Source organism: Hippocampus bargibanti, linkage group LG17, assembly GCF_051943395.1.
Source record: "Hippocampus bargibanti isolate YZ-2025 linkage group LG17, ASM5194339v1, whole genome shotgun sequence".
NCBI classification, from domain to species: Eukaryota; Metazoa; Chordata; class Actinopteri; order Syngnathiformes; family Syngnathidae; genus Hippocampus; species Hippocampus bargibanti.
Genome location: NC_142750.1, coordinates 6277390 through 6302457, shown reverse-complemented (window position 1 = coordinate 6302457; position 25068 = coordinate 6277390). Strand labels below are relative to the sequence as shown.

The following is a 25068-nucleotide window of genomic DNA, read 5'->3' as shown; positions in this document are numbered from 1 at the left end:
TCAGAAAAAAATAACTCTTCAAAATACAAATAAAAATCAAATAAAGCTGCACATGTTTACAACACATTGACAAGTAACTTTCCTTAAACAAACATCGTTCAAACGTTTGTTTTTACAATAAATTTGTGATCCGGAAAGTGTGAATTGAGCTTTAAAACACACGATAGTGTGACACCACAAAAAAAACGAAATGGGGCGGTGGGGTTTAGGGGACTTGACCTACCTTTCGGTGTATCATGAGACATATGATAGGATTGGTATTATACATGCTGTCAGAGTTCAAATTAAAAAGTCACACATTTGTTAAAATTGCCCAAAAATGTATTGCATTGTATTGTCATAATATTATATCCGTTTCCGCATTACTCGGTCCTCCTCAACTTCCGGTAGAAAAACAAGGGGTAATTCCTATATTATTTCAAATAACCAACTGTTATACCATATATAAAGCGCCAAACACATGATTATTCACACTTTGTGAGACAAAATATAACATTTTGTATGTTTTTATTGGAAATTATTCCTCTGTGGACTTGTAACACGTCCTTACATTTGAATGTATTGACCATGAGTCTCTGTAAGTGGTACAGTCCGAAACGCCCAGCTTTCCGCGCGAAAAGACGGCCCAGGCGCGCCAATTGCATTTCTATCGTCCATCCCACACAACACAACTCATGCTCAGGCTGACTCGCACTGTTACCCTCACGCCGCTTTTAGATTCTTTTAAAGTTCATATAACTCGCGCGTTTAGACCGTGATTTTACTGCCAGCCAATCGTCATGCCAGCAAACACTTCCCTGTCGTTGCCAGAGGATGTCAGGAAAAGGTAGGCTGCCGTGTATAAATACCCGGATGCTAATCTTCTATATGATGATCAAACATGGCCACTATAGTCCGTTGTTTTGGTCTTTGGTTTGTGTTGTGCTATAGCGACGTGAATGCCTCTTCGCTGTTGCTATCGTTAGCCTGACACCGCTTGATCGTAGCGTCAATGCGAGTGAGCATGCTTATTTAGCGCCCCATCCTGTCAAAGCGTGTATGTGTGCGGGGAAGGATTTGGCGCCACTATGAACGGTGTGTCATCGTGGTCAAGGAAAGAGAAAGCTAAAATGGCTGAGAGTCGTTTTGATTATATATTTTTCTCACCTTCGTTTAAAGGTTACTGTTGCTGCACGAAGATGAATCTTCAGACGAGGTGAGTTGAACAGCAGCTGCAAAGTCAACGCGTTTTGTTACAGGAGACCTTTAAACGTTTCATTTGGAAGTCGTGATTTTTGAGGCTCACAAAGGTGTAAGCAATTAAGTTGTGGTATTCGACGGGTTTCCGTACTTACGTCGGTGACGTAGGACGCATGCTTACGTGCTGCGTTCGGTCACTAAAATAAACATTCCATTCAGGCACTATCCCATTGTTTGTTTATTATTTCGGAACAGTTTGAATGTTATCTATTAAAAAGAGGTACATGTTGACTAGTGGTCAAACTGTGGTTTCAAATTGTCCTTCCAGGATCACGTGAAAGAGAAGCTCAAGCTAGTCCAGGACTTTCTCCATGCCGACACTCAGGACGCCCTCGGTGTCCTTGAGGAAAAGATGAAAAACTCTGAAATCTCCATGGTGAGAATTTCAGCACTATCAAATTCGCAACATCGTGTCGAATGTGTATTCTTTGTTTCCCTCCTTCCTCAGGAGGACTACACCTCCAAAGTGAAGTCCTTGCTGGGAAAGGCGCTCAATCTGGAGAACGGCGAGGATCCAGACAACAAAACAAACGGCCTCAGCAACGGGTGCCACAAAGTCGAGGACGCCGGGATGGATGTTGAGGAGGAAGACGAGGCCGTCAAATCATCAAGCGCTCGTGGGAAAGGACGCAAGAGCAAAACTGACACTAAAAGTTGGTACCTTTCTTTACGATGGAGCAGTTTTCTGTGTCAATTATTTTTAACTTTCATTATTAATTTCCCCCGCAGAGTCTCCGGGCACTTGTAGGGTGACGAGAAGTGGCGGAAAACAACCAAGCATCATGTCTTCGTTCTCTAAAGTGTGCGTTTGTAGCTCTCAATTTTAAGTCATTGTGCAATATGGGGGAAAAAAAAGACAAAATAACAGTTTTTTTATGAATGATAATTGTATTTAAGAAAAAAGTATGTTGTATCATTTGACTTTTTTGAGAACAAAACAACCTATTTTACAGTCAAAAGCGCAAATCCGAAGACCTGAGTGGCGAAACCACAAATGGGGAAACTGAAATGAAACAGGAAGATAGTCCCGAGGAGGTGAGTGCTTTTAAATTCAAGTCCTGCATCTCACTTGTTCACACAACCAGCTAAATCTTTAATTTGTTTTTCTTCCCCAAAACTGTGCCATAGTCTCAGGAGAAGCGTCTGAAAGTAGAGTCTGATGACAAGTAAGTTCCTCAAACACTTATCACTTCTTTGAATTTGTCTTTCTAAAATCCTTGACTTTAATAGGGCTACTCCTGAAGAGACCAAGACAGTTTGTGTTGCAAAGGTAATATGTAATTTGTGTTTTTTTTCCCCTTTTGCGGAAAAAAATGAAAAACAAATAAATCTTAATTTATTAGCTTATCTGACATTTCTAATTTTTTTGTGTGGGTGCTTTTTCAGACGCCACCTCCCAAATGTCCAGATTGCAGGCAATATTTGGATGACTCAGACCTCAAGTTTTTTCAAGGGGATCCAGACACTGCAGTAAGCATTTTTTTTCACCCCCATTTCAAATATCTTCCAGAGATGTCAACGGGCATAAATCCAACACGGTTGTGTGTCTCTCCAGCTGGACGAGCCTGAAATGCTGACTGATGAACGTCTGTCCTTGTTCGACTCCAACGAGGATGGCTTTGAGAGCTATGAGGATCTGCCGCAGCACAGGATCACGAACTTTAGGTGAGAATTTTAAATTAAAAACAAATATAGTATTCTCGTCAGTTGTAAATGTACATATCTTTATAGAGCATATATTTTATTAAATGTTTATTTTCAGTACAAACCAGGTTACTTATACAAGCCTTAGACGTACTTGCATAAATCTTAAACATACTTTTGTCTTCCAATTGGCAGCCATTCTAAGACGCCATGTCTGTTCTCATGCATTGATAGGTGCAGCTGTTTCGGTTATCAATAGAATCCACATTGACTCAACCAGTTAATGTCACAAAAACAAATTACTGCGGAACATTATTTTCCCAAAAACTGACTTTAAAAGGTTTTTCGAGCTGTGAGTGATTTATTCTCTAAATAAATAGAACTGAGCGGAATGAGTTTGCCCTGATTTAACCTTTGTGGATTACTAGTTCCCCGTGCCTTTTTTTGCCCCAAAGTGATCCCCCCCCCCCCCCAATACAGACACTCCTCTACTTACGATCAACAGTAGATACGAACATTTTTGTAGTAACATGTGTAGTCTTCTCTCCAGTTGTACATGTACATACAGTAAAGTCTCGTTATATCGATATCGGATATATCGATAGTCCCGGTTATATCGATACTATTTCTATGCACGCACGGAGAAAATTACATGCAAACAGGGTCGGATATATCGATAGTCCCGGTTATATCGATATTTTTTCGGACTCCCTTGAATATCGATATAACGAGACTTTACTGTATTTTTATCGAGCATATATTTTATTAAATGTTTATTTTTCAGTACAACCCAATACTGGTTACTTATACAAACCTATCTATTAGCTAGCTATGAGCGAGTCATAGCTAGCTTTCTATCTATAGTCTATATCTATAGTGAGTTACTTCTGGGTTGAGTGAACGCTGGCGCATGTGGCTGCCGCTGCTTACCCACAGAAAAACTTATCCTGTGACTGTAAAGTGACCTGAGAGTTTTGCAAGGCGCTTATTATTATTATTATTATTACTATTATTGACATACTTATATAAACCTTAAACATACTTATATAAGCCTGAAACCTACATTCCATACAAAATATAGCACTGAAGCAACTTACGAACAAATTCACCTTCCGAACGAGATCCGTTCCAAACGGTCGTTAGTAAGGGGAATGTTGCCATTATTTTTCAGTACAAACCAATACAGGTTACTTATACGAGCCTTAAACATACTTATAGAAGCCTTAAACATAAATTCCACACAAAATATAGCACTGAATCAACTTACGAACAAATTCACTTTACGAACGACTGTTCGGAATGTATCTCGTTTGTAAGTTGGGAGGCGTCTGTATTTAATGTTGAATTTCTACATGCGGGCTGTACAAGAACAAATAACTAAATGTATAAATTTGCTCCTGCAGTATTTATGACAAGCATGGTCATCTTTGTCCCTTTGACGCCGGATTGATTGAGAGGAACGTGGAGCTTTATTTCAGTTGCGTCGTCAAACCAATCTATGATGACAACCCCTGCTTGGATGGTAAAAACCACGCCGTCGTGCCACATCTACTCTTCCTGGACATTTCTTTAGACATATCTGTGTGATTTTCTTTCTCAAGGTGGCGTTCCCGCAAAGAAACTTGGTCCCATTAATGCCTGGTGGATTACTGGATTTGACGGCGGAGAAAAAGCTCTCATCGGCTTCACCACAGGTATCGATGCACTTTTATTTTTCTCTGCGTTTACCCGTACGATGGAGATGAACTGTTCTTCCTCCCTCCCCAGCGTTTGCCGACTACATCCTGATGAATTCCAGCGAGGAGTACTCTCCCATTTTCGCACTGATGCAGGAGAAGATCTATATGAGCAAAATTGTGGTGGAGTTCCTGCAAAAGAATCCGGATGCCAGTTATGAAGACCTTCTCAACAAGATTGAGGTGAGGTTGTCTGGTTTCATTTATTCACTGCCAACCATGTGTCCACTCCAGTGCCAGTGTTTTTGTCATTTTCACACAAATTCCAGCACTAGCAGATTCTTAAATTTTAGGACTACATAAACATATTCAATACAGCGTTAGAAACCTTAGACTCTCTTCTTTCATCAGAAAGAAATAGTTAATTCCTAAATTATATGGGTCTGGAGTTGTCTGAGCTTGAAATGAGGGTGGCGGTAGAAAATGTAATATAAAAATACATACAGTAAAGTCTCGTTATATCGATATCGGATATATCGATAGTCCCGGTTATATCGATACTATTTCTATGCACGTACGGAGAAAATGACATGCAAACAGGGTCGGATATATCGATAGTCCCGGTTATATCAATATTTTTCGGACTCCCTTGAATATCGATATAACGAGACTTTACTGTATTACATACATATACATACATACATAATATGGTAATTGATACAGAACATCCGATTACCATATTTTCTGGTGCATAAGGAGCACCCAAAAGCCTTGGTTTTCTTCAAAATATGACCCTGTGCCTTATATGTGAAGTAATGTTGAGCCACAAATTTTCTGTGGAGCTTTATCTCTTGTTTCTATTTATTTATTTTTATTTTATTTTATTTTATTTATCATTGTATCTATGCTTGTCTGTGACTGTAAAGTGTCCTTGAGAGCACTTTATTTGCTAGCTATTTGCTATCTATTAGCTATGTAGCTGGCTCCCTAGCTATCTAGCGAGCCAGAAAAAAAGTTAATTCCTAAGTTATAGGGGTCTGGAGTTACCTGAGATTGAAATGGGGGCAGCTGTACAAAATGCAATACATACATATCGATTAATATTGATGATTGATATATAAAATGTAAATTTCTCCACTGCAAGACTAATAAAGGCAAATCTAATCCAATAGTGCGTTAACAACAGCTTAAGCTGTAACAATGTGCTAGCATGGACAAAAGGCAAATGCTGCCCCTTTGCGGAACAGGAAAAGATTTGCCAGAGGTCTGACCAGTGCTTTATCGGCATCCAAACAAGAGAAACCAAATCCCGAATAAATTCGGGAATGGCGCTCTACATCATATTTCCAATTCCTGAATAAATTCGTGAATGGCAGTTAATGAGTTTATTTTATTTGTGTGTGTGTGTGCGCGTGTGTGAAAATATTATAGAATTTGATTTTTTAATTCTGGATGGCAGCGAATGAGTTAATGACACAGTGGTATCACTGCTACTTTGGATCAAGATAAACTTTTTGTTCTGCCTTCACTCTTTCATTTTGGGCTATTTGACCACAGTCAAATTGATTGTGAGGAAAATGTACATTAATAGACAACTGACATCGAAAGGTCTGACGACTATCATCACAGCGTACATCATGAGGCGTAACGAATCGGTCCTTTTGTGTGTGTCCCCCCCCCCCGCCCTCAGACCACCGTGCCCCCGCCGGGCCTCAACTTCAACTGCTTCACCGAGGACACTTTGCTGCGCCACGCCCAGTTTGTGGTGGAACAAGTGGAGAGCTACGACGAGGCGGGCGATTCGGACGAGCAGCCGATCATCGTCACGCCTTGCATGCGTGACCTTATCAAACTGGCCGGCGTTACGCTGGGCAAGAGGTACAAATTTTGTTTGTTTTGTTTGTACTTGTGATATTTTTGATTAACTCATTCGCTGCCGTTCCCGAATTTATTCGGGAATTGAAAAGTGGAACGTGGAGCGCCATTCCCGAATTTGTTCGCGTTTTGTTTTTTTCTTGCGGCGGGTGCCGATAAAGCGCTGGTCAGACCTCTGGCAATGTTTTTTCATTTCCACGAGGCGGCGGCTTTTGCCTTTTTTTCCATGTTTAGCACTTTGTTACAGCTTCAGCTCTTGTTAAAGCGCTATATAAATCAACATGAATGTATTATATTATATTTTGTACAGCCGCCCCCATTTCAAACTAGGATAACTTCAGACCCACTTAGGAATTAACTCTTTTTCTGATGAAATAAGAAAAAAAGACAGTCTAAGGTTTCTAACGCTTTGTTGAATGTGTATGTAGTCCGAAAACTCGATATTCAGTGGGTCCTGCAATATGAGTGAAAATGACAAAAACCCTGGCACTGCAGTGGACTTTTTTTTTTGCACATCGTCTGACAGTGAATGAGTTATACGGAAGAGGATTATGGACACTGAAGAAAAAATATGGCTGGCAAGATTCTGACTTTATTCTCAGAATTCTGACTTTAAGTGAGGATTCGGATTTTAAAGTCAGAATTCTGAGAATAAAGTGAGAATCTTGTCAACCATATTTGTTTTCCTTCAGTGGCCCTAATCCTCTTCTGTAGAGTTAATATGGAGTTAATATGCTTGACTGCCTTTTTTTTTTTTGTTGCAACGCCTCCAAATACTCTTGATCTTAAAATTCTCGTTTTATTTTTCAACAATTATTCAAGTCCTTGCTAACGTCTGCCATTCCTCTGACATTTCCGAATGCAGCATGCTGCTTTCCTGGTAGGTTGCCCTGAATGTATCATTAGCTCGTGTGATAGGGGGAATAAACAATCCATGCCGTTGTTTTGTTTGTGTGGTGTACTATCACCATTCTGCCATTTGGTTTGTCATTTCGAGTGGCTCCATCACCAGTGTGTCGCAACACCCACGCCAGTTGTAATGTCATCCAAAGCAAGGGTGGGGCTGACCGGTTGAAGGACTATCTTTTGCTGGCATAAATCGCACAAGGATTGGACGCCAAAGTGCTTTGAAGGTTCAGTTGATCAGCCTTAGAAACTACTATTGTGTTTTCACGCCCAAAAGGGGCACTTGTATGTCAAGCATCTTCTCCAAAATAGTCAGGCTGCATAATAATGCAGGTTACCTTGTATAAACGCAAACTTTTGAAATCTGAAAGCTATCGTATTTCTCAAACCTTGTTCCAGCTTCAGCTGTTGTTAAAGCGCTATATAAATTAATATGTATTGTATTGTAATTTGTGAACGGTTTATCAATGCGTCTGCTTACGCTATTGTTGGACCTTGCGCATCTTTTCCGAGCAACCTCGCGGAAACGAGACCTTTGCAAGGGACCCTGGCATGTTTCATTCTTACCTTGCCCATCTGGTCATTTTGGATCAAGAAAATTAGAATTTTGATAGATTAGATCAGGGGTGTCAAAGTCATTTTTTGCCGCAGGCCACATTGTAGTTCTGGTTTCCTCTCCAGGGCCATTATGAATTTGGGGAATCCATTAGAATGATTAAATCCCTTCAAATATTACATATAGAGCACACAGCAAATTAATGAATATCTCGTTTTTAAATCTGAAGTCAAGAATAATGACATTTATTGTGGTTGACATCCAAAAATGTGAAATTTTGGCTCAGATTTTAGCAATCATCATGGAATTTAACAAGATTGATTTGCTTTCGCGGGCCGAAAAAAATGATGTGGCGGGCCGGATTTGGCCCGCGGGCCTTGACTTTGACACCTGTGGATTAGAGGATTGATTTAAAGAAAAATACTGTATTTTCTGGCGTATAAGGGGCACCGGAGCAGCCCCAACGAATGGTGTCTTTTCAAACTGGTTCCATATATAAGGCGCACCTTCCATGAATAAAAAAAGGTTTCCGAATATAATATATAATAGTTTCCCATATACAAGGCACACCACGTTAGAAGGCGCTACAGTAGAGGATGGAATTACGTCCTACTTCTAAATGGAGTCGGTGGCTTCTGACAGTTGCGAGATCTGTTGTGGCTCAATTACTTCGCATATAAAGCGCAGGTTCATCTTTTAAAGAAAAACAAGGCTTTTGGGTGTGCCTTATACACTGAAAAATACGGTCATGTGAGTACATGGTTCAAAACTTCAATAAAATACAACCAAGCTTAGTTTTGCTACTGCTGCCTTTTAAAAAAGAAACAAAAATATGCGAGCATGAGTTTTTTTTTAACTTTAACTATATGCCAGAATATTTTTATTATTTATTATCACTATTATTATTTTGGTGGGACAGAAACAAAATAACTGTTCAATATGCGTTATATCCCGCTTTCCTCTTCATTCTACAGCTTCACCGTGTTTACTGTTTGTCTCGCCTTGCATGGCTGGACGCTTTAGAATCACAGGTTTCAAACTCCAGTCGGCGAGGGTCACTACCCTGCATCTTATCGATGCTTTCCCTCTTTCAAAAACCCTGATTGGAATTATCAAGATCAATATCGGGCTCCTGCAGAGCTTGCGCCTGAGTTGATTATTGATTATTTGAAGCGACTGTATGGGACGAGACAGAGAAAATATAACTTCCAGCGGAGTGATTCTCGGGGAACGGGAGTTTGACACCTGGTGGTTTAGATGATTGACCAACTGCCTCATCTTAACATTGCATCACACAACTACCAGCAGCCTTTCAGATTCTGATTACCAAATCCATGAAAAGAAATGTCTTTTATTTCTTATTTTTATTTTCTACTTGTGAAATGTAAATTTCTCCACTGTGAGACTAATAAAGGCATATCCAATCCAATCCAATCCAACCAGGCGAGCAGCAAGACGGCAAGCCATCCGTCACCCCACCAAGATCGAAAAGGACATCAAAGGTCCCACCAAAGCCACCACCACCAAACTGGTCTACCTGATTTTCGATACCTTCTTCTCGGAGCAGCTCGAGCAGGACGACAAGGAAAGCGCCGCCAAACGGCAACGCTGCGGTGTCTGTGAGGTGAGTTTTTGGCCCTCCCGTCTCGATCTCAAACAGCCTATTTCAATGTGTAAATCTTTTCTATCATTTTTTTTTTAGGTTTGCCAATCTCCCGATTGCGGCAAGTGCGCCGCCTGCAAGGACATGATCAAATTCGGAGGAAGCGGCAAAAGTAAGCAAGCCTGTAAGCAAAGAAGGTGAGCGTGAAATATCAACAAGTTGTTGTCCCCTCATTCTATTTTGTTTATTTATTTTATTACTATTCTGCCTAGAGCACTTTGTTTTTATCTGTTCACCCCCCATTTTAATTTTGCTGCTGTAGATTGCACATTTCCCCATTATGGGACTATTAAAGGACAACCGACGTCTCCGAACAAGTTGTGTCCATAATTTGTAAAATGGCTACAAATTACTTCTACTGAGCATATTTTACAAAGATTCCACCGCATATAGCTATATTTTACATTTTAAGACTCGCACTGAATATTCAGGAAGTCTTGTTTTTGAGTTGGTGACGAGTCAGTACGTGACGTCACTAAAGGACCGCCCCTGACCGTAAAAATGACGCATTGTCGCGGTCCTTCCATCACGTCAATGTATTTTGCTGTACCTGTTTGGCCTGGGGACCTCGTGTTGCACCCAAAAGCCGCCAGAAGAGGGTGTCCAAGCTCCATATAAGGAATTTATCAGCCTGTGGAAGCGGAGGTGGCCACTGGAGGTCGCCATTTTGTGCCTCTTTTTTTTGGTGAGAGATTTTCCCCCAATGTTGCCTCAAAATGGCACGGAATAAATTCTTTAATCGATTGCAAACATGTATGCTTTCCTCTTCAGAACTATTTGAATCATATTCATAACTGGAGGTGTAACAAGAAAGCATCTTCTCCGAATCTGAAGCCATTGTTTTGATTCTCCAGCAATGCAAGACGTCTTGGCGTGACGTCACGAACTGGGGGTGGGTCTTTCTGAAAATGCCCAATTCGCAGCTCAGTTTTTTGCAGATTTTGGACACTTCAAGTCATTTTTATTGGTGTTTTGCATTTGACTAAAAATATCATACAGCGTTTTTTGGGTATTTTAGATGCTATAAAACGTTTTTCTGATGTCAGTTAAAATACAAAAAAAAGTGACGTCGGTTGTCCTTGAAAGGCTTTCTGATTAACTAATGATGTGTCCGTGATGAAACAGGTGCCCAAACCTGGCTGTAAAAGAGGCTGAGGATGATGAGAACATAGAAGAGGAAGATGTTCTTGTGAAGAGCAAGAAAGCATCTCGGGTGAAGCGGAAGAAGCAGACTCAGTGCAAGCTGACTTGGGTCGGCGAGCCTGTTCAGGTATTGGATGCTTCACGCTTGATGAGTTTTGATTTGTCATGATTAACCCCTCGTTGCTTTTTTGTCACTCGCTTTCCAGTGCGAGGGCAAAAAGCAGTACTACAAAAAAGTCTGCGTGAATGACGAAGAGCTGGAGGTGGGCGACTGCGTCTCCGTTTCCTCAGAGGATCCGGCAACTCCTTTGTATCTGGCTAGGTAAATCACACATTATTTTTTAAAACTACGTATCGAAGGGATTAATGAGGATAAAGAATATATACACCCATGAGTATATCATTATTGGCCTTTTTGCTTGGTTGACTTTCCCCGGGGATTTATCATGCACCATTTGCACATTTTGACCACCACTGGCATAACTTTGTAACTCCACTCCGCCAGCCCCGGTGCAAGTCTATTACGATTAGCGCATATTGCTACATGATCTGCGCCACATATGACACACTTCTGTTAAAAGAGCTACAGAAACAAATTTAGTGAAACAGCAATTGAAAACCGTTCGTTTGCCTTCAGAGGTTTCAACTATCGTCATCTGCCATCTTGCCTTACTGATATCAGGCCAAAATCATTTTGTATTTGTTTCGATGCGTCCCAAAGTCGTGGTCGAGGATATCTCGGACTTTTCCGTGATCGAAGTAACAGCAGCAAAATGAGGATAGGAAAGGAAGAAGTAAAAATACAAAACACAGGAGCTGCTGGAAAGGCAGCCACTCCATCTTGAAGTCAAAAAACTAAATAACAAATAATATGACAACACAAAGACACAGAGAGTCATTCATTCTTTAGAACTTGCTGTACCCTCTTTGTGACATGAAGCAGTTCCAGATGAAAGAGGAGAGGATCAAAGCATCCTTTTCAGCAGTGGATCAGGGACATCATGTTGGAACTTTGGCAATCTAGTTAAATCTGGCCCCACCAATTTTCAAATTTGGCCCCCTATTCAGATATTAGGGGGCCCGATTGGCCCTGTTTTCCCCATTGTCAAATATGCCCCCCTGCCCACCAGGATCACAGCCATGTGGGAGGACAACAACGGCAAGATGTTTCACGCCCACTGGTTCCTCCGCGGCACACAAACCGTGCTTGGCGAGTCGTCCGACCCCCTGGAACTGCTCATCGTGGACGAATGCGAGGACATGTCGCTCAATTACATCCAAGGCAAAGTCAACGTCACCTACAAGGCGCCTTCCGACAACTGGTTCATGGAGGTGAGTCCACTTAGACGGGGTAAATGGGGGGCTTTGTTGGGATGCTCACTGCAGCTTTTTTGCTCCTCAGGGTGGGATGGATACAGACGTCAAGGTGATCGACGACGACGGCAAAAGTTTCTTCTATCAGTTCTGGTACGACACGGAATTTGCTCGCTTTGAGACGCCGCCCAAGACAGCGCCGTCGGAAGACTGCAAATTCAAGTGAGCGCTCGTTCATTCTAAACAGGCGTGAGCGTACCGCCCCCCGCTAATTAATCTCACTGTTTTTGTTCGGAGTAGGTTCTGCAGCAGCTGCGTGAGGACCAAAGAACGCGAGGAGCGGGAAAAGCCTTGCGTCTTTGAGCCGCTGGATGAAGAGCATGTTTCCAAGGCGCTCTACGCATTGGCTTGCTTCAGAGGAGAGAAGTTCCGGGTTGGAGATGGCGTCTATATGCCGCCCGAGGCCTTTAACTTCAGGTGAGCTTCAAAAACGTGGAAATACTGTGATCCCTCGCTACTTCACGGTTCACTTATCGCGGCTTCAGTGCATCGCTGATTTTTTTTTCAGGGGGGAGAATTTTTTTTTTTTTTTATTATTAATGGCATGCAAATGTGCAAACAAACAAAGTAAAAGAAACAACACTGCAAACAAAGCAGAATAAAATCAAACACACTGGCTTTGAACAGCTCATGGAGCTGCTCTCTATCCTATATCTTATAAAAAGAGAGTGCCAACAACTACCGATAACAATGTTCTTCTCTCGGAGAAAGTCTCCTTCAGTAGAAAAAGACGCTACAGCGCAGTGGAGTCAGGACGAATACGCGCAGCAGCAAAATATTGTTTTACAACACTGTTCTTTAAACTATTAAAAAAGAGATGTTATTTGTTTTTTATGTACAGTTTTGCATTGTTAAAAAAAAAAACCTGACTACATTGTACTTTGCGGATTTCACCTATCGCGGGCTATTTTTGGAACGTCTCTCCCGCGATAAACGAGGGTTCCCTGTACTGTTAAAGCCCACCCCCTCACATTCTTGTATCTCCCCTCCAGTGTGAAAGCAGCCAGCCCGGTGAAACGCTCCCACAGGAAAGATGACGTGGACGAGGACTTGTATCCAGAATACTACAGGAAGTCTTCCGATTACATCAAAGGCTCCAACCAGGACGCCCCGGACCCGTTCCGCATCGGTCGCATCAAGGAGATCTTCTGCCACCGGCGTAGCAACGGCAAGGCTGACTTAACCGAGGTCAAATTGCGACTTTACAAGTTCTACAGGTAAAGGATTACATTGCTGTTCCGTAACGCTGCAAGGAGGAGGAAAAAACTGACGTGAGAATTTCCTCCCATAGACCCGAGAACACCTACAAAGGAGTGAAAGCCAGCTACCACACAGATGTCAATCAACTGTACTGGAGCGACGAGGAGGTGACGGTCAACATGGCCGACGTGCTCGGACGCTGCCACGTAGAATACGGAGAGGACCTCACAGAGTCGGTCCAAGAATATTCCAACGGGGGACCCGATCGCTTCTATTTCCTGGAGGTACACACACACATATGACACTGGTGTCCAAGTCTAGGCTCGGGGGCCAAATCCGGCACGCCATATCATTTTATTTGCCCCGCGAAAGCAAATCAAGCATGTCAAGTTCCATGATGCTTGCTAAAGTCTGAACCAAAATTTTACATTTTCGTATCTAAACCACAATAGCAGTCATTATTTTTTAAATCAAATTTGAAAACTAGCTATTCATTAATTTGTTGGCCTCTCTATATGCAATATGTGGAGTACATTAAAAATTGTAATGGCTTCCCCAAATTCATAACGGCCCCCCGAGAGGAAACCGTAACTACAATGTGGCCCGCTGCAAAGAATGAGCTATGATATCACTTGTCCGTGTCCCCCTAAAATCTTCTCTTGCAGGCTTACAATGCCAAAAGTAAAAGTTTTGAGGACCCACCAAACCACGCTCGCTCCGCCACGCGCAAAGGCAAGGGCAAAGGGAGAGGTAAATACAAAACGACGTAATTCCCCCCCGGCTCACCTTTTCTGAAAAGATGATCTGGAATGTTTTTGACCTCAATCCTGTCAGTCAAAGACCATATTTCCTGGCGCATAAGGCGCACCCAAAAGCCTTGATTTTCTTGAAAAGAAGACCCTGCGCCTGATTAAGTTCTATTGAGCCACAAAAGGTCTCGCAACTACTGTCAGCAGCCACCGACTCCATTCCCAATGTGTGCTGCCATTTTCTTTTAAGAGAACGGGCTCGTTCGCGAACGACACATCACTCATTGTGGCAGCTCAGTGTGTATCCCAAAAAATAGTTTGTATGCCAAGGTAAATTTTTCATAAATTAAACGTTCGTAAACCAAAAAGTTCATAAGGGATTCGTAAACCGAGGTATCACTGTACATCATTCCTTGGGGGTGCGCCTTATGTATGAAATGAAATGAAATTTGAAAATACACCATTCATTGGGCCTTATACTCCGATGCGCCATATACACTGGAAGACACAGTACTATCTTTTTTTATTTCCAAGGTAAAGGCAAAGCGAAGTCCTCCGCCCTTCAAGAAAAACCAGATCAGCCCACTGAATCGCAAACTCCCAAGGTGCACAAATATCGCACCCTGGATGTGTTCTCGGGCTGCGGCGGTCTCTCTGAAGGCTTCCACCAGGCTGGTAGGAAGTCCTCCTTCCCCCCATATGGGTAAATAACCAAACCCACACAGGATAGCGATACCATTTTTCCATTCCAAAGGCATTTCCCAAACGGAGTGGGCCATCGAAATGTGGGAGCCGGCGGCGCAGGCTTTCCGGCTCAACAACCCGGGTACCACGGTCTTTACGGAGGACTGCAACGTGTTGCTCAAGCTGGTCATGTCGGGCGAGAAGACAAACTCCCTGGGCCAGAAGTTACCGCAGAAGGGTGACGTTGAAATGCTATGCGGCGGCCCCCCGTGCCAAGGTTTCAGCGGCATGAATCGCTTCAACTCGCGGACTTACTCAAAGTTCAAAAACTCACTGGTGGTCTCCTACCTCAGGTTTGACAAGAAAAAAAAACATTGAAAAGAAATTATGGTATGACTAAGCAATGGCTGACATTTGGCTTCCTGTGTTGCAGTTACTGCGATTACTACAGACCAAAGTTCTTTCTGCTGGAGAATGTGAGAAACTTTGTGTCGTTCAAAAGCTCCATGGTGCTCAAGTTGACTCTGCGATGTCTCGTCCGAATGGGATACCAATGCACGTTTGGAGTCCTGCAGGTACATTTATCCTCATCGCTCTTGTTTGGTGCATCCCTTCCTTTTCATTTTTTCTTTCACATGACGTATTTGTAAAATTCAATCACTAAAAATGTGACATTTACCATCATTTCTAAACTAAAGAGTGCACCAGATTATGATAATAATACATTTCATTTCTAAGCGCCTTTCAAAACACTCAAGGACACTTGACAGTCACGTATTTTTTTTGTGCGGGTGAGCAGCGGCAGCCATTCGCGCCACTCTACCCGGAAGCCTCACCCGGTACATTTTTAAAGGAAAAAACATTTTGTCCATACATAAACTGCACCCGTCTATAAGCCGCAAAAGACGGTACACAGAAAAAGTTTTCAAAGTTTTAATAATACAGTGATACCTTGGCTTATGAACGCTTTAGCTCATTAACGTTTTGTTTTGTTTTATGAACCTTAAATTCGTGAGAATATAATCTTGGCATACAAACTAGTTTTTGGGAAACACACGGAGCGCCACAATGGCTGGCGGACTAGTTTTCGGCGGAAGAACACCAAACCACACGGCCGAACAATGTCACCGTGGCTACTGGACTACTTTTCCACACCCACTTTCTTTTATTGCACTCAGTGCAGACGTGGTTTATTATCGAGTGGAGTACTTTTGCTATTATGGGACTGAAAAAGACCCCACCACAGGCTGGTGTTAAGCCGAAGAGGACACAAAAGAAAATTATGGTCACAACAGAAAATTATGGTCTTCTGTTGATTTGGATTAACGAAAAGCATCTAGCAGGGGACCGTGTGAGTGAGGGTATTATCGCCGAGAAAGCACGGCAACTTCACTCGGATATCATCAAGAGGCAACTACATCAATGACCATCACAAAGGTAAATAAAATGACTTTATTATACTGTACAGTTTATATCTTTAATTACAATCCAATAGCACATTTTTATACATAAAATAAGGTATATTTTGTGTAGTTTTAAGGCTTATTTAGTAGAAAATTATGGTTTATGGGGAACTGGGAACGGATTATTCTACTTTTTAATGGTTTATTATGGGAAATAAATGTTCGGCAGACGGAACTTTTCGCATTACACACACTTACTGGGAACCCTGGGAAGTTTGTAAGCTGAGGTATCACTGTATACCTTAACTTTTCTGGCACAGGCATAATAACTAAACATACATTGCATTTAAGATGTCATTTCCAGTGAAAAGATAAAAAAAACATTTGTTATCTAGCGCTTATAAATGAAATTTATTATTATTATTATAGTTAGTAGCTAGTTTTCTATCTATTTGAGTTATTTCCGGGTTGAGTGAATGCTGGCGCGTGTGGCTGCCGCTGCTCGCCCACAGAAAAGTGTATCCTGCGACTGTAAAGCGATTTGAGAGTTTTGAGAGTCGCTTAGAAATGAAATTTATTATTATTATTATTATTATTATTAGCTGGCTAGAGAGATGGCAAGCTAGCTGGGTAGCCAGCTACATAGCTAGCTAGATAGCCTGCTAGATAGCTACTTAGCTATTAGTTATCTATAAAAGCCGTGGTTTATAGTCCGGAAATTACGGTATATGTACCTGTTTGCGTGTATTTTTTTTTTGGTGACATTTATCACACGATTGCTTTTGAATCAGGCAGGTCAGTACGGCGTGGCCCAAACCCGCCGCAGAGCCATCATCTTGGCCGCTGCTCCCGGAGAAAAGCTACCTCTCTACCCCGAGCCCCTTCACGTGTTCGCTCCCAGAGCCGTCTCCCTCAGCGTGGTGGTGGACGAGAAGAAATATGTCAGCAACGTCACACGGTGAGTTAAGCTTCTAATGCCCTTTCATCTAATATTGTGATTAATGCGGCAATCTGTACCGTACGTACAGTGGCAACGGCGGAATCTACAGAACCATCACGGTGCGAGACACAATGTCTGACCTGCCCGAGATTCGAAACGGCGCCGCCGCCTTGGAGATTTCCTACACCGGCGAGCCTCTGTCGTGGTTCCAGAGGCAGATTCGCGGAACGCAGTACCAGCCAATCCTCAGGGATCACATCTGCAAGGTATCGAGTAAAATCTCTTTGCGATGTTCTGCTACACAATTTTCATCCGAATTTTGAACAAGGATATAAAGACTTTTTTTTTTAAAAATGGCAACAAAAAATGGTGCTTAACTCATTCACTGCCAGACAATGCCATTCACTGCCAGACAATATGTCTACTCCAGTGCCAGGGTTTTTGTCATTGTCACTCAAATTGCAGGACCCACAGAATATTGAGTTTTTGGACGACATAAACATTCAATACAGCGTAAGAAAATATAATACTTACACATTATGTACATATACACACATAATACGGTAATTGATACAGCACATCCAATTACCGTATTTTCCGATGCATAATCTTCAAAAGATGACCTTGCGCCTTATATGTGAAGTAATATTGAGCCACAAATGTGGAGCTTTATCTCTTGTTTCTATTTATAATTGTATTTTTTTTATGATTGTATCTATGCTTGTCTGTGACTGTAAAGTGTCCTTGAGAGCACTTAATTTGCTAACTGGCTCGCTAGCTGTCTAGTGAGCTATCTATTATAATAATAATACATTTTATTTATTAGATATCTGGCTCGCTAGCAAGCTAGCTATTGGCTAACTTTTAGCTGACTAGTTAGCTTTCTATGAGTGGGTTGGCATGTGTGGCTGTCGCTGCTCACCCACAGAAAAACTTATCCTGTGACTGTAAAGTGACCTTGAGAGTTTTGAAAGGCGCTTATAAATGACATGTATTATTATGATTATTATATTGGTTTATGTAGCGCTTTAACAGCTGAAGCTGGGAAAAAAAGCGCTAACATGGACAAAAGGCAAATGCTGTCCCTGGTGGAAGGGAAAACCATTGACCAGCGCTTTATCGGCACCCCCACAAGAAAAAAAAAACGAACAAAAACACTTTTTCGTTTGTGTTGTCAAAATGGTACTGGTGAACTGATTTGTAACCCCAAAAAAATAGTTTGAATATACTTCCTCATATATGGTTACTTCTGGGTAGAGTGAACGCTGGTGCAAATGGCTGCCGCTGCTCACCCGCATGAACGTGTCCTTGAGAGTTTTGAAAGGCGCTTAGAAATTAAATTTATTATTATGATTATAATAATTATTATAATTAATTTAGAACAGATTCTTACAGTGTGTTGTCGGTGTTCAAATACCTGAACTTAGATATCAAGTAGACAGGATGAACTTAATACAACTATTATTATTATTATTATTATTATTATTATTATTATTATTATTATTATTATTATTATTATTATTATTATTATAAAAAATATGACATATAGCACCATTCTCGAATTTGTTCGTTTAAAGCGCTGGTCCGACCTCTGGCAATTTTTTCCCCTTCCACGAGGGGGCAGCAGAGGGATCTAGCTGGCTACCTGGCTGGCTATCCATTTGCTATCTGTTAGCTGGCTAGCTAGCTAGCTTTCTATCTATGAGTTGCTTCCGGGTTGAGTGAACGCTGGCGCATGTGGCCGCCGCTGCTCACCCGCTGTGACTGTAAAATGACCTTGAGAGTTTTGAAAGGCGCTTATAAATCAAATTATTATTATTATTATTCAATGGAGTTTTTTTATTTCTTGTACAGGTGTTAATATATCCTCATATTTAATATTCAAACATATTTTTCTCCAGGACATGAGTGCTCTGGTAGAGGGCCGCATGCGTCACATCCCATTGGCACCTGGCTCGGACTGGAGAGACCTTCCCAACCTCGAAGTGCGTCTGAAGGACGGCACCATGGCCAAAAAGTTGCGCTACACCCACCCGGACAAGAAGAGTGGACGCAGCGGTACCGGAGCGCTCCGAGGCGTCTGCACCTGCGCCGGAGGTGCGTAAAAAATGGCTCCTTTAAGAACGCGCCAGAAAAGGTCACGTATGATTTTATTTTATTTTTTTCCTCTTGCTAGGAAAACCTTGTGATCCGGCTGACCGGCAGTTTAACACGCTGATTCCGTGGTGTCTTCCTCACACGGGAAACCGTCACAATCACTGGGCGGGACTTTACGGGAGGCTGGAGTGGGATGGGTTTTTCAGCACGACTGTCACCAACCCTGAGCCCATGGGAAAACAGGTCACTTTTTATTTTTATTTTTTTTAGAAATACGCAAACTGGCGCCAAAAAAAAAAACCTCTAGAATCAAAACAATGGCTTCAGATTCGGAGAAGATGCTTTCTTGTTACTCATCCAGTTATGAATATGATTCAAATAGTTCTGAAGATGAAAGCATAAATGTTTGAAATCGATTAAAGAAGTCCTTCCGTATCAATTCGAGCCGTCTGGACTCCAATGTAGCCTCCCCGAAAATGCACAAGATGACGCCCAAGCTCCGTTGGAAATGGGCTGATTTGTCTGCTAGGAATTTGTGTCAACTAGTATCAAATAGTAGTCTTGATGCAACACACAATGATTCACCATCGTGTCATTTGTGTGTTTTCCTTCTAATTTCACCATCAACACGGATCAACACGAAGTTTTCAGACCAAACAAATTACCCAAAATGCATCGTGTGTCACTTTCTCGGTCAGGGGGCGTTTCTGACGTGACGTCACGTCAGGCATCGTCACCAACTCGAAAACAAGACTTCCTGAATATTCAGCACGAGTCTTAAAACATAAAATATAGCTGTATGCTGTGGAATCTTTGTAAAATATGCTCAGTCGAAGTCATTTGAAGTGATTCTTACAAATTATGGACTCAACTTGTCCGGAGGCGTCGGTTGTCCTTTAAAGCGATCTGGAAAATGAATGGATGAATGGGTTCAAAGAAAATTAATTTTGCCAATCGTGATTTCATTATCGTTCACTAAAATTGCCTGAACCCAAGCTTGGTTACAGCCGTCATCTTTATTTTTGATTTATTGCAGGGTCGCGTTCTGCACCCTGAACAGCACCGAGTGGTCAGCGTGAGGGAATGCGCTCGCTCTCAAGGTTTCCCCGATACGTACCGATTCTTCGGGAACGTCCTGGACAAACATAGACAAGTGAGACCATCACACCAATTTAACGTTTGCATTGATCGCTAACGTAATTGTCGACACTTTTCAGGTGGGCAACGCCGTCCCCCCACCACTCTCCAGAGCTATCGGAATGGAGATTAAAAAGTGTGTTATTAAGAGGATGAAGGAAGAACAGACAACAGGTGAGCATGCGGCCATTTTTGGGAAGTACTGAAAGAAAAACGTGTCTTGCGATTTTAACGTGTCGCTTTGTGCTTTCCTCTCAGAGATTGTCAAACAAGAGAAGATGGAAGTATCGGACTAGGGCGTGTCTTCTCCTGCCAGAAAAAGGTTTTCCACAGTGGATATGTTTGAATTATGGGCTGGTATAAGTTGACTGACCAAAATGGTTTCTTAAAATTATGGTTTTAAAGGCCTGTTAACATGACGCGACAAATTGTTTGTAATTTTTATATGTAATATTGCAAATAAAGCTCTTATCGCATGATTTGGATTTGATGACATTTGGATCAATGATAATGTAACTACTGATTTATATTCTGTTTGATAGCAATCTCTTGGTCTCACGGCGATATTTTTCCAAATATTTTCAGTAATTTATTGCATGAAGCAGTTTTATAATAATTTCATTTCTAAGCGCCTTTCAAAACTCTCAAGATCACTTTACAGTCACAGGATCAGTTTTTCTGTGGATGAGCAGCGGCAGCCACGCGCGCCAGCGTTCACTCACCCTGGAAGTTACTCAAATAGATAGAAAGGTAGCTAGCTCTGAGATAGCTAAGAATAATACATTTTTTTAGCTAGCTAGAAAACTAACTAGCTAACACATACACAGCAAGATAGCTTGCGAGCTAGCCAGCTAATAAATAGCAAATAGCTATCTAGCTTTTAGTCCTTTTCATCCAAACGTCAAGTAGACTCGGTGACCTAGCTAGCTAGAAAGCTAGCCAGCTATATAGCTAACAGATACACAGCTAGATAGCTTTCTAGCCAGCTAATAAATAGCAAATAGCTAGCTTTTAGTCCTTTTCATCCAAACCTGAAGTAGACTCGGTGACCTAGCTAGCTAGAAAGTTATCCAGCTACATAGCTAACAGATATAGCTTGCCAGCCAGCTAGAAAGCTAGCTGGCGCTTGTGGCAGCCACTGCTTACCCACAGAAAAACTTATCCTGTGACTGTAAAGTGACCTTGAGAATTTTGAAATGCGCTTATAAATGAAATATATAAATTATTATTATAAGTTAGGAATTAACTATTTTTTGATGAAAGAAGAGTCTAAGGTTCTTATGTCCTAAAACTCAATATTCTGTAGGTAACAGGTGTCAAAGGCAAGGCCCGGGGGCCAAATCCAGCCCGCCACATTTTTTTTCGGGCCGCGACAGCTAATCAAACTTGTGAAATTCCATGATGCTTGCTAAAATCCTAAGCAAAAATTTCATATTTTTGGATGTAAATCATAATAAAAGTAATTATTCTTGACTTCAGATTTGAAAACTAGTTTATTAATTTGTTGTGCACTCTATATGTAATATGTGGAGGGGATTAAACATTCTAATGGCTTCCCCAAATGAATAACGTCCCTCGAGAGGAAACCATAATTACAATGTGGCCCGCGGCAAAAAAATGACGTTGACACCCCTTGCTGTATATCTTGCAATTTAAGTAAAAATGACAAAAACCCTGGCACCGGAGTGGACACATTTTTGCACGTTTGGCAGTGAAAGAGTGGCGGACAAAATTGATTCTCTTTATTATGCTCAACATTCATGATTTAGCAGAATGATCAAATCTGGCCATCTGATGGAATATTCTGAAGTTTTCAGTTGTTTGATGGTCTGCAAAGGAAAAACAAAAAAAAACAAGGTCAGTTGATTCACTTTTGAATCTTTGACAGACATTCATAGCAGAGTCGACTTACTTGGCCCATTCAACATTGAGAATAAGGTGATCGTATCCAAATCCTGACACCCCTGCAATGGCTCTGGCCGCATCCTCGCGACGCTGGAAGCTGATGAACGCGAATCCCTGCGACACATGCATGTGTTGTTTTTTTGAGTTGACGCGTTCTGCTGCAAATTCAAGTGGGGGGGGGGAAGTGAGTGTTTTAACAGCTTACCTTGGACTGCCCGGTGTTTTTATCTTTAGCCAGGTAGATTCTGGAGAAAGAACCGAAGGGTCTGAAGAGCTCCTGCAGGTCGGTCTCTCTTGTGTCCTCTGACAGGTTGGTCACACGGATGGTGGCGTTGTCGTCGGCTACGGACGTGTTTGGGATGAGTTAAGAGTCGTATCCGCTTGTGATTCTTTGATTCCAATATTGAGCTCACCTCTGCGATTAGGCTGCATGGATTCGCCTCTGCGAGCGCCTCCATCCCTCAGGCTGGGTGGCACATATTTGCCAGTCTTGCTTTGTGCAGGCTGCGCGGCCTCCGGCTCAGCTGAAATATTTTACAAAGGCATCACGATATTTTGTGCTACAGTGACCACCACCCCCTCTATGTCTGCGAGATGACCTCCAAGTACAGTGATACCTTGGCTTACAAACTTAATTGGTTCCCAAACAGAGTGTGTAAGGCGAAAAGTGTGTATCCCAAAAATTAATTTCCCATAGGAAACCATTAAAATGAGACTAATCCGTTCCCAGGTACCCATAAAACACAATTTCCCACTTTCTAATTTTCTAAGCCTTAAAACTACACAAAATTATTATGTATAATAAATGGGCTATGGTATTATAATTTAAGGAATAAACTCCACTGTATATTTAAAGTCATTTTATTTACGTTTGTGATGGTTGTTGGTGGCTTGATGGAATGGAGTTGCCGGTTTCATCCGAATTACACTTGATGAGGAACTTAGCCTTCTTTCACCATCTTGAGAAATGTGTGATAATTTTACCTAGTTCCTCATCAATTGTGTTCTGTTTAGCTAGGTCGATAGCTTTTTGCATCAAGTGTACAACTGGCTTGTGCGGGTTATTTGTGGAGCCTGATTGATGGGATATTTTAACCTTGCAGTCTACACTCTGCCTTTGAACTCGCAAAGATGAAACGAGTCCAAATTTCACTGTTTTCTATCCATTTTCTCATTCTCTCTCTGTCGTCTGTCTGTCTCTTTAATGTTTAACAGTATCTCTCTCTGTAACCCCTGCGTTCTTGACCAATCACGTAGCTTTAACCGAAGACTTGGGGCGAGGAATAGAGGACAAAAACAGTCGCCTGTCATTTTGTTGTTCGATCGGGCTCGTTCGCGAATGAGGCATCACTCATTGTGGCAGCTCCGTGTGTATCCCGAAAAATAGTTGTATGCCAAGGTAAAACTTTCATAAATTTAACGTTCGCAAACCGAAAGGTTAGTAAGCCAAGGGGTTCGTAAACCAAGGTATCACTGTACCTGAACCGGCAGGCTTATCCTTGTCTGAGGTGGATAAGCCGAGCTGCTCGGCAAGCTCCTTCTGCATGGGGCCCAAGGTGTCCTTGTAAGGACAGCGGGTGGTCCAGTGGTCGCCTTTGCAGATACGACAAGCAACGATCTTCTGTCCTTTCAGTTTGTTCATGGGATCATCATCTTGGTCTTGTGCATTCAGATCCTGTATGGAAAATATGAAGATGTACTCATCAGACCTGACCCACTTTGTTTCCTTTGATGGAGAGACGATTCCTCACTTCTTTACTGGAGATGAACGTCATGAAAACATCATCGCTGACGGTGGTGGTGGCCACATTCGGACCTGCGGCATCGAACTCTGAGTTGCCGAATTTCTTCCAGTTCTGGAGGTAAGAGGGAAGTTTTGAAGAAGACACTGGTGCTTTATTTCCAAGAGGACAGTAATTTCATCTGTGCTTTATGTCATGCATATTTGACAACAAAGCTGACTTTGATTTCCACTTCACTGTAATTCAAAAGCCCACCTTCCTCCTTGCCACCGCTTTGGAAGCTTTCCTGGTCTCGATCTTGAATGTCCGCACAATCTAGAAAACATGTTTGTCACTATTGGTTGGTCACTTTTGGATGAGCGACGATGAAAGATATATCTGAATTACCTTCACTTTCTTTCCATCGTCGTCGATTTTATACTCCGTAATAGTTTTTATGTTTCCTTTGATGGTTTCTTTGGGGGGTGGAAGGGTTCCTGTAAAAATGACAGCAGTCTTAAAGTTTTACTCGTTGTTTTAACCATAAATATACCACAAATTAGGATCCGAAAAGTATTTCGTAGCAGTAGATGCGGGCCGGTTAGCTTCCGCCTAGCCTACATTACGTCACAAGCATATGTCACCTAGATTGTTGCTCCTCTCCTGGCGTCAAATGTACCAATTTCATGCCTAAAAACGTTTTGCTGGAATGTAATCCACTTTGTCTCCGGTAAACGTGCACGCGTATGTAAGCGTCAAACACGTGGAGACGCCAAACTCGTCCTGTCTGCACTGTTCCTACTTCGCGTGCTACCATGCTAACGGTGCGAGTGAGCGCCTTTTACCTTCATCGACTTCCTCTTCGACTTGGTCGGCCCAGCTGGGCTTGGAACTGAGGAGAAAATGGAAATATTTTATTAGATTGGAGTGAAAAATACAGAAAATCGAAAATCTAGTCTAAAACACTCACTCATCGTATTCAATCGACGGCATGCCGCGCGATGGGATAACTTAGCTTCAGGACCGGAAAAGTGCCCGAGCGATTGTGACATCACTTCCGTTAAGATGACAGTCAATAAATGCTCCTCGGTGTACGACGGTGTTTCGTCCTGGTGGCGGCGGTATAACACGAACATACACGCTAAACGCAATGCAG

General features: G+C 42.0%; 2 protein-coding genes across 2 annotated transcripts; one reads left to right on the top strand and one right to left on the bottom strand.

Moving 5' to 3' along the window:
• The first annotated feature begins 612 nt into the window (after window positions 1-612).
• On the top strand, window positions 613-20765 carry dnmt1 (DNA methyltransferase 1). Its single transcript, XM_089018664.1, has 34 exons — window positions 613-826; window positions 1159-1195; window positions 1508-1615; window positions 1688-1892; window positions 1969-2041; window positions 2193-2274; window positions 2368-2405; window positions 2470-2509; window positions 2626-2709; window positions 2795-2904; window positions 4287-4405; window positions 4485-4577; window positions 4651-4802; window positions 6250-6437; window positions 9340-9520; window positions 9599-9696; window positions 10685-10829; window positions 10909-11024; window positions 11833-12034; window positions 12105-12238; window positions 12317-12493; window positions 13069-13293; window positions 13368-13560; window positions 13942-14026; window positions 14560-14700; window positions 14780-15062; window positions 15143-15284; window positions 16904-17070; window positions 17141-17318; window positions 18954-19149; window positions 19229-19392; window positions 20186-20302; window positions 20367-20460; window positions 20545-20765. Exons 1-34 carry the CDS (start codon window positions 780-782, stop codon window positions 20580-20582), a joined length of 4452 nt encoding a protein of 1483 aa, XP_088874790.1. The 5' UTR covers window positions 613-779; the 3' UTR covers window positions 20583-20765.
• A 1248-nt stretch (window positions 20766-22013) lies between these two features.
• Window positions 22014-24982, bottom strand: eif3g (eukaryotic translation initiation factor 3, subunit G). The gene is made up of 10 exons (XM_089018674.1): window positions 24883-24982; window positions 24758-24804; window positions 24321-24409; window positions 24189-24248; window positions 23943-24047; window positions 23671-23866; window positions 22605-22715; window positions 22397-22533; window positions 22199-22305; window positions 22014-22115 (listed from the first exon to the last, which is right to left on the bottom strand). Exons 1-10 carry the CDS (start codon window positions 24903-24905, stop codon window positions 22100-22102), a joined length of 891 nt encoding a protein of 296 aa, XP_088874800.1. The 5' UTR covers window positions 24906-24982; the 3' UTR covers window positions 22014-22099.
• Between the last annotated feature and the right edge of the window lie 86 nt (window positions 24983-25068).